This window comes from Rousettus aegyptiacus, unplaced genomic scaffold (assembly GCF_014176215.1).
Source record: "Rousettus aegyptiacus isolate mRouAeg1 unplaced genomic scaffold, mRouAeg1.p scaffold_m13_p_6, whole genome shotgun sequence".
In the NCBI taxonomy this organism is placed as follows: Eukaryota; Metazoa; Chordata; class Mammalia; order Chiroptera; family Pteropodidae; genus Rousettus; species Rousettus aegyptiacus.
The window spans coordinates 88,508,817-88,525,266 of NW_023416309.1; the positions used below are offsets into that span (position 1 = coordinate 88,508,817).

The window sequence follows — 16,450 nt, forward strand, 5'->3', positions numbered from 1 at the left end:
GGTGTATCTATGCAATAACAGGTCAAGTTGCCAATAAATTATAGCTGCTTGTGTTCTGGGAAATGCTGAAGCTATGCTAAATGGGAGTGAGGGGAAAGAGATATTGCAGTTTCAGAGTTAAAATTAGGTTTTGATGTCATACCTGAGATGTAAATAGCAGGTTTTAAATTCTAGCTGTGTGATCCTGAGCAAATCACTTCTATGTGCCAGTACAATGAGGTGGTGTTTGGGGCTGATATTTAGAAATCCTTCAATAAATTATATTTCCATATGTGTAATAAAAAGGAGGCATTGAAAAGACTAGGAAAAATGCATCAAATATTAGTTTTGCAGGTTATAGAATTATACTTTAATATAATTTAAAAACTTGTTTTGAGCATATCTTTGTCCATTGACAAAGTTACAATAGGTGACAAACAGGGTTGGGAGAGTAGCTGCAGTTAAAATTGTCATGTACTTTGAATATTTCAAGGACAGAAATCTCACCTCCCTTAATTTACAGAAAAATAAGCCACACCTTAGTAACTCTGGCAACATTAAGTTCCTATCCATAAATAATTTTTGGTGAAAGAACTTTTCAGTCACAGATTAATCTTCCTAAATTATATCTTTGTCCATAGCTCACGGAGTTAAAAACATTATCCACTACTTATATAAGTCCGAATGTCCTCATACATATTTAAGAACTTTCTAGGTTATTGTTGATCTCTACACATGCACTCTCGATTAGGCTAAGTAGAAGAGTTGTTTGCAACAGACCAGAAAGGAAAAATTAAATTCAAATTAAGAATTTGACGCACATCCTTTGTCTCACACCTTAAATTCCTGCAATTTTTGAACTATCTTATACTAGAAAATCACAGAAAGCATCTGCCAATATAGGAAAACTGAATACCACTGATACTTTTTGCACTTCCCAGTCTAATGGCGACAGCGTATCTCAAGCGGTAAATGCAGGGTAGAGTGGGGTGTTGTGTGGGTCTGACGTGTAAACATCCTGTGGTCCAGTCCTTCCACCCCCGAAATGAGAAACTACGCTCTAGGCGTCACAAGTTGGAGCTCTGTATCCATTGTAGGGCAGAAATCTTAAAGACCTGAGACCCTGGGCTTCCTTCCAGAGAAAACCGCTAGTCTGGAAGCTTCTGCACCACTTTCTAAAAGGACGGGCCACAGACCGCTTGCATACAAATCGAGAGTGGCTGTTGAAATCGCGGATTTTGTGGGGCGCCACCCTAGAATCACAGTGTCAGAATACGTAGGGGCGTGGCTCCGGAGTTTGCGTTTTCCTTGAGCACTCCAGGTGGCTCCACTCTGGCGCGCAAAAGTTTGAGACCGGTGGAGCACCGCCTCCCCTGCGGGGGTGGGGCACAGCCTGGCGCCACGCTCTCCGCCGCCTGCGCTAGCCTAGGGTCGAAGGCACGCAACCCTGCGGCAGCGAGCCGCCAAATCTCGTGTGCGCCCCCGCACCGCGGGAACTAGGTGCCTGCCTCTCTCCGCTCCGCGCCTAACGCAGCGTCCTGCGCGCATGCGCGCCAGTGTCTTCCCGCGCCGCCGCGCCTCCAGCTGCCCTGGTTACCGTTGGTGTTTGCGAATTCCCTGCAGCGCCTTCTCAGCTGGAGACCATCGCCGCGGGGCTTCAGCAGCGGTTCCTTACGCGCGCGCCCGCCAGCCCGCCTGCGTCACGTGGGCTGAGGCTGCCTCGCGGTTGCTGGCGGGCGGCTAAACCAGGAGGAAGGAGCTGCGGCCACCGCTCGCTCTCCCACTGCGCCCTAGGGCGGGCGCACGGATGAAAATGGCGAAGTGGGGGTAGCCGGCCCCGAACCTGAAGCAATGGGGCGTGCAGGTGGGGCGGTCGTTGGAGCTTCCTGACGTGGGCGCTGGACTGTTCTCCGCGGCGATTTGACCTGGCGACCTCAGGCCGGCGCCTAATAGGTCAGACCACGGAGTTTGTGGGTCGCCGTGGACCCAGCCAAGTCGGAGGCAATGGATGAACAGAGCGTAGAGGTGAGGGTGGTTGAGAAGGGGGTGGTTAGTCTGTCTCGCCACCCGCTGAGAGTTCTTTAATCGGGTCGCCTTGCCCTAGTCCTTCTGGTAGGACACCCTACCCCGCCGCTGCCTCTGTGGGAAGGACTGGCGAGGTGCGAAGGATGCGGTGCTGGTTCTGCAGCCCCTTGGGTGCTTGTGCTATGACCGTTCCCGCAGTCAGATGATGTGTAGCCTGGCATTTTCAGGTTGACTCGGTACTCAGCCAGCTCTGCACAGGCTGCAAACTACAGCCTGTGCAGTGCAAATCTGCAAATTCATTAGATGGACGTGCCCTGCCACTCGCAACTAGTTTTTTTGCGAGTTCATGGGCGGATCCAAATTGCCTCCAAATGGATGATCATTCCTCCCAGCGGTACATTTTGTAGACTTTTGCCCTTCCTATATTGAGGATATTCTCTTACTAACTTATTGGCTGTAGCTTGCCAGAACAACCAATTTTTTAAATATCTTAATCTGGTAAATATCAAATGGTTGGGATGTTTATGTAAAGGCTAGGAACATAAAACGATGTTATTGGATATAATTATGTAAAAATTGTCAACTTTTGAACCTCCCAAATACTAAATCCTTGTTTTTAGTAAGGGCAACTGTATTACTGGGTACTTACTCCGCTTGAAACTAGTTCACCCAGTGGTCTTATTGTCCGCTCCCCAGCCTTTGCACCTTACAGGTTCTTTCTGGCCCTGCAGAATCATGACTAGGTTAATGTGTAATATTTTTTCCCCTCAGTTCCTCATGTGAGGGTATTACTATAAAGGTTCGATAACTTTACCTTGGTTTTCAGAGCGTTTAGTTCTGGAATAAAGTAAAAATGAGTACTATAAAAAAACCTTGAAATACATAATCTACACTTAATTATAACTTTTTTTTGTCAGTTACTTCCTAAATTGATTCACCTGAAGCTTGCAAAGATAATTGTTTCTTCTGTTTACATAATTTTTTCTTCTTCCCAAAGCATTAGTAGAGCTGCCACCAAAATTTTCAATGGTGGCAAAATTTCTGTCCTGCAGCATCAGGGCAGAAGTTCGGATTTCTGGATTTCTAATTAGTTTTTTTCTTGATCAGAGTACACTGCCATTAGGATACGTATCTTTTTAAAACTTTTTAAATTATCGAAGCAACTCATCCTCGGGAATATTGCAGAAAAAATTAAAAGTTCATATCATTAATTTAATCATATAGTGTCCCTTTTATTGTACATCATAAGCATTTTTTCTATAGCATTAAAAACAAGAAATATTTGTAGTAACTTGCCCTTATAATTAACGCTTAAGTGAAAATATTTGCATAAGTCTGTTTGAATTTCTTATTCTTTCCTTAGAATAGAACCATTTCTATGCGTAGTAAAAAGGAAGCACTTTTTCCAGATGTTCTGAGGGATCCTGGAGTATAACCAAGTCCTGATATGAAATATAGTTAAAACTGAGATGTTATCAGCATAAAATAAATGTTAATGTCAAGTAATTATTTTAAGCATGCTTTTTACTTTTGATTCAGTTCCCTAATCTGGTGGACCTTACATTTTTGCTTATTTCCAGAGCATTGCTGAGGTTTTCCGATGTTTCATTTGTATGGAGAAATTGCGGGATGCACGCCTGTGTCCTCATTGTTCCAAGCTTTGTTGTTTCAGCTGTATCAGGGTAAGTTTTATTAGTTTACATGCATTTAGTATGTGTAGGATATAGTGTAAAAATTACCTTTCTTTCCTTCTTTTTTTTTTTTACATTTCGTGCTCTTTTAAAAATGTTATAAAAGAATGTTTCTTAATAGGGAGACTGTCAGTGTATAAGTGTATAGTGCTTAGTATTATGGAGATGTATAACCCTCAAGTGGTAATTGCCGCGAAGTGTCTGGAAACTGAAGCCCACTGTAATTTTAGTATAGTTAGAATATCATATCACTGCACACTTAAGTACTTAGAAACAAATTATTTTGGTTGGGTACGGGGATTGAATAGCACATCTGCAGACCACAGTTGAAAACTGCCCTGCCCACATTACTTTTCCTAGGTTATTTCCTTTACTGAGAAAATCAAGGCCATCTAACGTGCTCTTCACCTTAGAATTTCTCTTTGGTTCCTTATTTCTGCCTACGGAAGATAAATATCCCTTGATCAAGAGTAATATCTCTGACATTTAAATAATTTGCTTCCATCCACACAGTAAATGATGGAGCTGGTTTTGAACCTAGGAAGTCTGGTTTTAAAACTTGTGTTCTTTGCCAGTACTCCATGTACAGAAGACCTAGATTATATACCGTGCTAGTTCTCTCACTTGTAAACTGGGGCTCAGTCTTTCTTAGCTTTGTTTCCTCAGCTGTGGAATGTGGATAATAACATCCACTTTACAGGATGGTAGTGGCATAGATGACATATAATTCTTGTTAAAATAGCAACTAATACACCTATTGTTATGTTTTACAAATGGCGAGACTGAACCTAGAGAAATTAAGTAATTGTCCTCATGGTTAATTAAGTGGTAGAGTTGAAGTGGACTCAGTGCTTTTGATGAAGGTTCATTATACATATGACTTCTGATTATTACCTTATACCTCATTGATTCGTCATTTCTCTACTGTTATCTCTTTCTCCTCTTGCTCTTTAAAGGCATATATTTCTTCAACATTGCTGCTGGAGTTCTCTACTCTGAGGTTTCTGGGAAAATTTTGTCCACTTTAGGAAATTTGATTTACTCTTATCTCTGTGTGTATGACGCCTAAATCTATTCCTTCAGCATTGACCTATAAATGTCTTACCTGATTGTCCTTTAGTGTCTTGAACCTTTTTCCAGATCAGAGTCCTCCTGTTTTCTCAAATTGACTCTTTTTGACTTCTTTCTTTTTGTTCTGTTCTGCCAGTCACTCAGCCTTGAAATCTCTTACACTAATGATTTCGAAGTCCTGTCAGTTGTCTCCCAGTATCATTGATATCTGTCTTATCATTTATATCTGTCCCAGTATCATTTATAACTGATAGAGAAATACATTTTTATTTTTACCTCATGCTTAGATTATTATTGTTATCTCCTAACTGATCTGTCTTGAGTCTTTTTTTTTTTTTTATCTCTAATTCGTTTTGTATACTGCTGCCATATTGATGTTTTCCAGTAATTTCATTTCTTTTCCTTTCAGAGCCTCTGAAATTTATTGCCTGAAAAATAAAGTCCAAGAATGTTAGCTTTATATTCAGACCATCTGGATAATCTAGTTCTAATCTTTCTTTCTAGAGCTGTCTTGGTTCCTAAATGCACTATTTATATGTTCATTCAACAGATATTAATTATATGCTTACTTGGACTTAGGCACATTAACTTCCCAAGAAGTTATTAGACTTATTAGTTGGGGTATAGACCAAAAACTAATTAGATATATGTTAGATACTCGTAAATGCTATAAAGGAAAATGAAACTGAATAAGGGTATATAGACTAGGGATTTTTAGGAGGGCACAGGCAGGTTGGTAGCTATTTTAGATAGAGTTGTTTGGAAAGGTCTCTCTGAGATGACATTTGAGCAGAGACCAGAATGAAGTGTGGTAGTTGTGAGTGTCTAGGGGAGAAAATCCTAGGCAGAGAAATCAGAAGGGGCAAAAGCTCTGAGAAAGACATATGCTTAGTGTATTGAGAAACAGCAAAGAAACCAGTGTGGCTGGAGCAAAGTGGACAGGGAGGGAGGAAAAGGAGATGAATTTGGAGATGTTGTTAGGGGCATTGGTATAGGCATTGGATTTTTTTTTAAGTGTAATAGTAGCCATTGAAGGCTTTTGAGTGACGTGAATGTTTTAAAAGCTATCACTGGTTCCTGTGTGGGAAGTAGACTGAGCAGATGGGAGAGTGAAGAGACTAGTTAGAATGTGTTTTATTAGTTAAAAAATGAATGGTGGTGTAGACTAGAATGGTAACAGTAGAGGTTAAAATAGGGCAATTCTGGATATGTTTTCAAGATAGAGTTTACAGATAGGATGTGAGGAAAGTTTTTTATAGCATCTGGATGAATGAATGGTTTTTCAGTATTCTAATTAAAAAACGGGAGGAGCAGATTTGGGTAGGCTATAGATGTAAAAATTTTGTTTTTAAATATATCAAGTTTGAGATGTTATACATCTAACTGGAGATGTTGGCAGTTGGAAATACGAATCTGGAGTAGGGGAAGGGGACTTTAGAGAGGTTGAATTATTAGCATGTAGATAGTGTTAATGCCTAGGGATAGTTGAGTTGACCAGATTACCTCCTGGGGAAGAGATTTTTGGGTCTGAACTCTGGGATGCTCAACATTTAGAGGTCAGGAGGAAGAAGATTCAGCAAGGATAACAAGAAGGAACCATGAGTGAGGTATCATAGAATTCAAGTGAGAAACATGTTTCAAAGAGGAGTAGGTTAGCTGTGTCATGGTTCTGGCCTAGGAATTGACCATCGGATTTGAGAACGTATAGGTCATTGGTGACCTTGATAAGTAGCTTCAGTGGAACAGCGGGGACAAAAACTTACTGGCAGAGTGGGAAGAGAGTAAAACAGCAAGTATAAAAAACTATTGTTGTAAAGGAGAAATAAGGCAGGGGATTGAAGTGTGTGTGGGGGAATGTTGAAAGTCAACATTTTTCCTTTTTGAAGAAGATTTGTATCTTGATTGAACCAGTAGAGAGAGAATATTAATGATTTTTGGAGAGTTAGGGATAATTACAGGAGCACAGTCCTTGAGAAGCTGGCCGCACCACCCAACCAAATTGTAATATTGTTTATTTGAACGTCTTACTTTCTCTTCTTATTTCTGTTCATTTGACCTTGGCCTGTACAGATACTTGTGTCATTGAATCAAAGGTTCAGACTCATGAATAGACTTGTCCAAAATTACCTAGTAGTTGGTGACAGACCAGGACTGGACTCACTCTCAGGCCAGTGCTCTACCAAGACACCTGTATACACATGTATACGTACACACACCCCAAAATGTGGGCACATCAAGCTAACTCTCCCTTCATTTATCCAGCTACACTCATTCTGTTCTTCCTTTTGTATTTTCTCCCTCCCTTTTTTGCCTCATCTTTCGAATTTTTTTTTTTACTTTTTCTCGATTTTTAGCATAAGTAGCACGTTTATGTTTGCTTGTATTTTGTTTTTAATTTTGCAGCCTTTTTTTTTATTAGGTATAGTTGATGTACAATAAAGTGCACATATTTAAAGTGTACAATTTGATAAGTTTTGACAAATGTATGCACCTGAGAAACCATCACCACAGTCAAGATAGTGAACGTATATGCAATTCCCAAGTTTCATTGCGCCTCTTGCTTTTCTTGTTCCCAGGCAAGCACTGGTCTGCTTTTTGCCACGATAGATAATTTCCGATGTTCTGGAATTTTATACAGATGAAATCTTACAACCTGTACTCTTATGTACTTGACTTTTTTCACTCAGCAAAATCATTTTGAGATTCATCTATCTCTAGTGTATTGCTGAGTAGTAGCATTCCATCGTATACATGTGCCCTAATTTATTAACTTATTTTTGGTTTTCAGTTTTAAATGAAGTATAATTGACATATAAGGTTGAGGTGTATAACATGTTTGTACATTCAGTATTTGTATATATTGCAAAATGATGACCTTAGTAAGTGTCGTTAATGGCATCACCATACATAGTTATAATTTTTTTTTTTATTGTGATGAAGACTTTTAAGCTCTTTAAGCTCTTTTTAGCAACAGTATTAACTATAGTCACCATATTGTACACATTCATTTGTCAACGAACATACAGGTTACTTCTAGTTTTTGGCATTTACTTGGAAAACTGTGAACACTTACATACATGTCTTTGGACTTCCATTTTTTTCTCTTGGGTAAATAAGAATGGAATGGCTAGATCATATGGTAGGTGTATTTTTAACTAACTTGAACAAATGGTCAAACTGTTTTCTAAAATAGTTATCATTTTATGTTCTTAACAGCAGTGTGTGAGAGTTCCATTTTATTCCACGTTAATGTCAGCACTTGATTTGTTCTATCTTGAATTTTAGCAGTTCTCATAGATGTGTATTGGTGCCTCACCATTTCTTTTAAGATCAGGAAAAAGACAACGCCTACTTTCATTACTTCTATCCCTTACCTTCTCTCCAAACCTCTGGGAACTACTATGAATTTGTCTAAGTACCTCATCTAAATTCAATCATGCAACATTTGTCCTTTTGAGTTTATTTCTAGGTTCTCTTTTATTTGGTCTCTATTTCTGTTGTTATGCCAGTACCAAACTGTTTTGATTACTTTAGCCTTGTAAATTTTGAAATAAGGAAATTCAAGGTAGTTTTGATTCCATTTGAATTTTCGATTGGGTTTTTCTACTTCTTTAAAAAACACCAGTGGGGTTTTGATAGGAATTGCATCGATTATTTAGGTTGCTTTGGGTAGTATTGTCAGCTTAACAATACCCAATCTCTTAATCCATGAGTATGGGATATCTTTCTATTTATTTAGGACTTCTTTACTTTCAGCAATGTTTTGTAGTTTTCCATATGCAAATCTGTCAACTCCTTGGTTAAATTTATTCCTGGGTATTTGTATTGATGCACTATATGTTTGTATGTATTGTTTTCTTAATTTGTTTGCTAGTGTATAGAAATCCCAGTGTTTTTTGTGTGTTGATTTTTGTATCCTGAAACTTTAGTGAATTTGTTAAGCAGTTTTTTGTGAAATCTTTAGGTTTTCTACATATAAGATTATGTCATCACAAACAATTTTATTTCTCTATTTTGGATGCTTTCTGTTTATTTTTCTTGGTTAATTGCTCTAGCTGAATTTTCAGTGTTATAAGTGTGTATCCTTGTCTTTTCTCTGATCTTAAGGGAAAAGTTTTCAATCTTTAACCATTGAATATGATGTTTACTATAGGGGTTTTTTTTGTTGTTGTTTGTTTGTTTTTTACTATGGGTTTTTTAAATACAACCTTCATCAAGCTGAGAAAGTTCCCTTCTATTCCTTTTCCTTGAGCGTTTTTATCATGAATGGATAGTGGATTTTGTCAGGTATCAATTGAGATGATCATGTGTTTTTTTTCTTCATTTTATTAATGTGATGTATTGCACCTAATAACTTTTTATATGTTGTACTGTCCTTGCATTTCCTGAATAAATTCCACTTGATCATGGTGTATAATCAGGGAAACTTGAGCTTGATCACTTGTTTAGTGTCACATAGTTAGTAAGTGCCAGAGTAAGTGTAGGCTGAGATCAGCCCTGGGGGCAGTTGTGGGAGGCAGTGCTATGACTATAGCAGAGCATGGTTTCAGGGGAAGAAATCTGACCCAAATCTTGTGTTTGCCAAGAGACTGAAGAAATAATTTTCAAGATTTTTAAGAATGGAGGAATCCTTTTCCATCTATTTTCTTTTTTACCAGTTTTATTTATTTATTTATTTTGGTATGGAGTACCTTTTCCTCCATTATCTTTCATCTTTTATTATCTTTTAAGGTTTCCTGGGGATTTTATTTGAGTTAATTATTTGGCTGTAGGGAAAAGCTTATGTTTTTAACAGAAATACAAAGGGATAAACAGGAATATCAGATACTGGGAATACATAGGTATAGGATTATATAGTCATTTACCTCTGAACCTATTTACTAGGCTGTTAAAACCTAAAATATTTAACCACAGTGCTATTGTTTTTGGAAAGGTATTCAGGAAGTCTTTGCATCTCCTTGGTATATGGTGTAAAACTCTTCCCTATCCAGTAATAATGAAAACTATTAAATTAATAGATTTTGAGGTTTAATAGAGACATTTTCTTGTAAAACATTTTTACAATTATGAGGAAACCAGGTTATGTAGATGGTCAAGTTCTTGAACTGTAGAACTCTTTTAAGACATAAAAAGAGTTTTGCTATATTGATAATTCATATTTTAGGTCTAATTTATATATCCATAATGTATATATTTCAAAATTAGTTTGCTTTTCTAAAAAGGAATTTATTACTATCTTAGACTTCCTCAGGGGTTTTATAGTATTACTGTAGTTTATTTTTGGAGATAGCAGTGACAGTATCATTATTGTTTTCATGAAGATTATCCACATCTCTGTGAGGTCTAGCTAGTCCTAGGATCTTTTTATTTCCCATGAGAGAATAGCTTCTTAATTATTTTGGAATGAGTTCTGTCCCTTTGAAAGTTCGTCTTGGCCACAGTGATAATGAGGGGAGATAGTAGATTGCTTCCTATTTCTATAAGTATCTCTATAATTAATGCAGACACTAGAGAGTTAAACTCATTAAATTTGGTATATAAGTATTGAATATGTGCAAATTAAAGTAGTGATGTTTCTGCAATTAAAATCTAACTTTTTGTCTTCTTAGCGCTGGCTGACAGAGCAGAGAGCTCAATGTCCTCATTGCCGGTAAGCGTTTTGCTATGATTATTTGTGAATTTGGAAAATAATTAGGTGATGGAGTCAGAGTGTGCCCTAGTACTCATAAAATTCTTTCTGCAGTCTGCTGCTCTTTCTTCTCTTTATGAATACAGTTGAAAATAAGCAATCTATCTAGACATAGCAGTGCAAACTAATTGCTCTGACCCAGAATTATGTAGAATGCATTACATTGTTTACCTTCTTTTAGAAAATCATTGCGTAGTTTCTTAACTTATCTTTTATAATTAAAAAAAAAAAAAAAAGATTTCTGGTTTAAAAAATCCAGATAGTATAGGTAAATATAAAATAACAAAGTCTTCTGATTCTGTTACTCCCTACCTAATTTTTTCAAGAAATTACACTTTCAGAAGAAATTGTTAGGTTCGTTATCTACTCTTCTAAACATTTTTCAATGTACATACTGATATGTATACACATAAAGTTTTTCTTAAAACACACAGAAGTTATAGTACTGTTTTGCCGTTTTTTTGTTTGTTTTTGTACCAAAAATGGCGATACCTTTCTTGATGGTATGTAGCATACATCATTTAAAAAATGTCTGAATAATCTATTAGGTGACTGACTATACATTGCTTTATTTATGCTTATATTGAGAGACATTTAGATTGTTTTCACTTTAGGTCGTTTCAATTAACGATGCCAAATTGCATTGAAGGAAATGTTTCCATTTTATATTCCTTCACATTCCTGTCAACATTGTATATTACCAGTTGATCTTTTTTTTTTTTTGTCATTCTGCTGAGTGAAAAGTGGTATCTTGTTTTTAATACGCTTTTTAGAAAAAAAGATTGAAATCGAGCATCTTTAGAAATAATTTTAGACATTTATAATTCTTTTTTCCTTACTTTTCATCTCTTTTGCCTTTTTTTCATATATTTCTTTTTTATATTAACTTTTAAGAAGACCTGCACTATTAAATGGAAATTTCTGTAATGATGGAATGTTCTGTATCATCCAATTTGTTAGTTACTAGCTACATATGACGAGCACTTGAAATATGTCTGGTGTGACTAATGAAATTTAATTTAATTTTAATTAATTTGAATTTTAATTTAAACAGTAATATGTGGGTATTGGCTCTCATTTTGGACAGTACAGTTTTAGACTAAAGAATTGAGAATTCAGTCTGTACTCTGAATTGCCAGTATTTTTTTGTTAGGTTTTTTTTTTGTAAATGATAAATTAATGTTAAAATAAGTCACAAAGCATACTTTTTGTTATCTTATTATTTTACTAGTAATATGGTATGAATGTGATTGTGAGCTCTATTTTGAGGTATGTGTTAATTTTTTTCATGATTGTTAATTTTTTTCCAGCTTTATTTAGATATCATTGGCAAATACAACATGAAGATTTGATATACGTACATTGTAAAAGGATCCTCCCCCCATAGAGTTAATTAATGCATCCATCACCGCACATATTTACCTTTGGAATGTTTATTTTAGGAAATAATCTCAAATTTCTGAATTAGAATATATGTATATATCTTCTCCAGTGCTCCTCTCCAGCTACGAGAACTAGTAAACTGTCGTTGGGCAGAAGAAGTAACACAGCAGCTTGATACTCTTCAACTCTGTAGTCTCACCAAACATGAAGAAAATGAAAAGGACAAGTATGTCCTCGATTTCTTTGTTAAAGTATTTCATAGAATTTGCCATGTTATTTTAGTGAAACTATTGGAAGTTTTCTTTTAGTTTCATAGGTAAACACTTTTTTCTGGCATGGTATGGGTATCACTGTTTGAAAAGATCCTTCTAACTCTTGATTGTTTTTTTTTTTTTTTTCTTATTAGATCCTTTCATAAAAGGAGTGGAACTGCCATAGTTTCCTCATCTGCTAATCTCTCTTCTTTGTCTGTTGATGCCTACTGGCTTCCCCTGGGTTTGTTGAAGATACATATAGGCCATTGATTAGGAATTATTCTGATAAATTTCCTATATTGAAAAAGCTATATTCTAAATTTGGAGGTGTGGAAATCATGCTAAATGAGCTTCTGGATAGTATCTGATATGCTGTTTCTTCATACTTTTATTTTCTATTTGATATTCTTATAAACGATTGTGTAAGATTACTTATAAATGAGAATATAAAATGTAGGCCTATTTAGGTATTTTCTTGAAGCTCAGTGTACTTACTTAAGTGAAAAGCTTTTTTAAAAATGCAACTGTGTCCTCTGGAAAGATAAGAGAAAACTTAAATATTTTTATTATGGTAAAATACTCATGACAAATTTTACTATCTTAACCGTTTTTATGTGTACAGTTCAGTAGTGTTAAGTATGTTCACATTGTTGTACAACTCATCTCCAGGATTTCATATTACAAATCTGAAGCTCTTTACCCATTAAACAGTAACTCTATTTCTCCTACCAGCCTCTGACAACCACCATTTTACTTTTTCTACAAATTTGACTATCTACTCATATAGTTGAAATGATCTAGTGTTTGTCTCTTTGTGACTGTCTTCCTTTACTTTGAGTAATGTACTCAGGGTTCATCTGTGTTGTGGCGTATGTCAGAATTTCCTTTCTTTTAAAGGCTGGTTAATATATTCCCTCGTGTATATGTATCACATTTTGTTTATTCATCTATCAATGGACATCTGGATTGCTTTCACTTTTGACTATTGCAAATAATGCTGCTATGAATATGGGTGTTCATCTCTTCTAGACCTTGCTTTAAAATTTTTGGGATCAATACCCAGAAGTAGTATATGGCCAGATTATATGGTAATTATGTTTTTAATATTTTGAGGAACCTCCATATTGTTTTCCGTGGAGGCTGCATAATTTTACATTCCTACCAGCAGTGTATATAAGGGTTCCAATTTCTCAATTCTTGCCAACGCTTGTTTTCTGTCGTGTTCTTTTTTTTTTTTTTTTGGACGACTGCCATTCATCATAATGGGTGTGAGGTAATATCTTATTGGGGTTTTGATCATTAGGATGTGGAGCATCTTTGCATATGTTTGTTGGCCATTCGTGTATCTTTTTTGGAGAAATGTCTGCTTAAGATCTTTGCTCATGTTTTTATCAGATTTTTGTTTTTGGATTTTCTTTTTTTGGTTTTGTTGTGGAGTTCTTTATAGATTTTGGATATTAACTCCTTATCAGATATATGACTTGCAAATTTTTTTCCCCATTCCATAGTTTGTACTTTCAGTCTGTTTATTGTGTCCTTTGATATACAGAAGTTTTTGATTTTGACATAAGTTGTTTATATATTTTTCCTTTTGTTGTATGTGCTTTTGGTGTCCTATCCAAGAAATTATTGCCAAATCCAATATTAGAAAGCTTTTTTCCTATGTTTTCTTCAAGGGTTTTATAACTTTAGGGCTGACGTTCGGTCTTTGATCTGTTTCGAGTTAATTTTTGTATATGGTGTAAGTTAATGGTATTCATCCACTAGGGCTGTCATAACAATACCATATACTGCTTAGTTTAAACAGTAGAAGTTAATTTCCTCATAGTTTTGGAGTCTGGAAGTCCAAGATCAAGGTGTTGTCTTGGTTAGTTTCTGGTGAGACCTCTCTCCTTAACTTGGATATAACTCTTTCTCTGTCCTTACATGGCCATTTCTCTGCACCTATGCTCCTGGTGTCTTTTTTTTTTCTTGTAAGGACATCAGTCCTATTGAGTTAGGGCTCTATGCTTATGATCTCATTTAACATTATCTCCTTAAAGGTCCTGTCTCCAAATAGTTACATTAGGGCTTCAACAAAGGCATTTGGGAAGGGGAGATGCAATTCAATTCATAACCAGGTCCATCTTCATTCTTTTGCATGTGGATATCCAGCTTAAGAGAAAACTTAAAAATTGAGTTCATTTCTCATTAGGATCTGGTATTACTTTGTACAATTAATTACATATCTTAATTATTGTTAGCGTTGGTTATGTGTAGAAAAAGTATTTATGCACGCTTATATGCTTATGTAGGTATAAACATATAATCTGATTTGCCCCAAATTTAGTCTAGGTTAGAATTTATCATCTATAATTATCCTAGGAAATGATATTATATTTGTACTTTATTCAGAAACTAGTCTGCATTTTTCATGTGATTGTAAGTCCTTGTAGTTAACAAAGTCAATACTTAAAGAATTGTGTTCCAGTGTAATTCTTTAGCTTAATTCACAGAAGCCATGGAATACATTTTCTATTGTTTCCTGAGATATAATCTTTTAAGATTGACCAACTTGTTTGCCCAAACTTAGGAATTTGTTGAGGTGATTATGTTCCAATTTAAATTTATTTCATTTATTTTATAACTTTTTTTTCCCCATAATATATAGATGTGAAAATCACCATGAAAAACTTAGTGTATTTTGCTGGACTTGTAAGAAGTGTATCTGCCATCAGTGTGCACTTTGGGGAGGAATGGTGAGCAGAATCAATTCAGCATATTGTTTTTAGTTAGAGACTAGAAAAAATGGAAATGTTTGATTTAGAAAATAATTTTAATCTGTTTATAGAATGAAAATTAAACGATTCTACTTTTAGCAGAAATTATTTATTCTTCCTTCTTTAATCCAGAAAAACAACTTTTGCGGGAGATTTTAATGTGGAATGTGTACCCCTTACATAAATATTTTCTTTTAATTGAAAACCTGTAAAATATATAGTCATTTGCAAATCTTTTGTTGGAAGATCGGGGTCTTTTCTTTGATTGAAATTCAGTTGACCTGATGTCCTGGCCATGATTTCCAATTTCGGTTTATTTAAAGTGAAACAACAGCTTTCAACATTTGTGGAAAATATGAATGCAAACATCTAAATCTTAAGATTTTTCCCCCCGATATAATTCAAAAGTAGTTTTTTAAAGTTGCCTAGCTTCATCAAATGTTAAACAGTCAAGTTTTTTATTTTATATTTGTTTTATTTAATTAATATTATATATCTAGAATAATAAGTACAATGAGCATAAACAGGTTTGAGAATAAACAGTCAATTTTTGGTGGGGAAAGTTAGTAATAGTGGAAGCAGAAGTGGGGTATATACATCTAGACGTGCTCATTAGCAATGAGTTGATCTCTCTGGGCATAAGTTAACATGTTGTAGAGAGAGAATGATAGGCAAGTTGGTTGAGTAGAGATCAGTTCAGAGAGCTCTCTGTTAAAATTTGAATACTAATTTGCCCACTAGAAACAGTTCAGTTCCCACAATTTATTACTTAAATAAACAGGTTTTGTAAGAAGCAGTGGAAACATTTTTTTTTCCATACTTAAAGTGGACATGCAAAAACCCACATCTTTTTTTCTGTAAGAGGCCATAGCTGGCAATTTGGTTGAACAAGATAATTCTAATAAGATCTTAGCTATTATGGAAGGGTTCTTAAAATAGAAATTTAAGTTCTGTTTACCAATCCAGAGTGTTATAAATTACAATACTAAAATTGGTTAGAAAATTGATTTTAGGTTTGTTAGCTCTAAAAAATTATTTTTTGAATACAGCTGGATTTGTACAACTAATTTGTGAGGTTTTCTGTCTCCACAGTAATGCTTTGTGGCATGAGGAGTGGGTTCATTGCTTTTGCTAATAGTGTACCATGGGTCTTTTCTCAAGTGTCTAATTTATCTAGTTGTGCAGGAGACTGGGGGATACAGTGATTAACAAGACAGATGACAACAAGTTCTGTATTTAGTCATTGTGATATTAGGAATAACTATACAGTGTTGATGAGAGTGGATAACTATGGGATCTGCCCTCGTAAGCCTGAGTTAAGCTCCAAAAGATGAATAGGAATTAAGAGTTGGAGAGTTTGGGGAGAGAAGATGAGGGAGAATTATTTCTGATAAGTAGAAGTTACTTTTGCAAAGACCTGGTGGGAAGAAGGGAGAAGTTTGAGGACATGGAAGAAGGCTAGTGCTGACCAAGTGAATAGTGGCAAATAAGGTTGTGTCAGATGCTTCGGACCATAGTTAAGGATTTTGGTTCTTTCTATTGAGTGAACATCTCTAGGTAAGTGTAAACATTTTGCTAAAAACCATTATTCACAATAGA

General features: G+C 35.7%; 1 protein-coding gene across 6 annotated transcripts in view; it reads left to right on the forward strand.

Moving 5' to 3' along the window:
- The first annotated feature begins 1,542 nt into the window (after positions 1-1,542).
- The window catches only part of TRIM37 (tripartite motif containing 37), a 103,551-nt gene continuing 88,643 nt past the window's right edge, over positions 1,543-16,450 (forward strand). For 3 of the 6 annotated variants that reach the window (XM_036222844.1, XM_016123068.2, XM_016123067.2), the window contains exons 1-5: positions 1,545-2,004; positions 3,585-3,686; positions 10,376-10,416; positions 11,948-12,064; positions 14,743-14,830. In XM_036222844.1, the coding sequence (XP_036078737.1) occupies positions 1,984-2,004; positions 3,585-3,686; positions 10,376-10,416; positions 11,948-12,064; positions 14,743-14,830 (369 nt within the window). In that variant the 5' untranslated portion in view covers positions 1,545-1,983. Of the gene's footprint in view, positions 2,005-3,584; positions 3,687-10,375; positions 10,417-11,947; positions 12,065-14,742; positions 14,831-16,450 lie in introns of all 6 variants that reach the window. The other 3 variants (XM_016123066.2, XM_036222847.1, XM_036222845.1) reach the window with 2 other exon arrangements.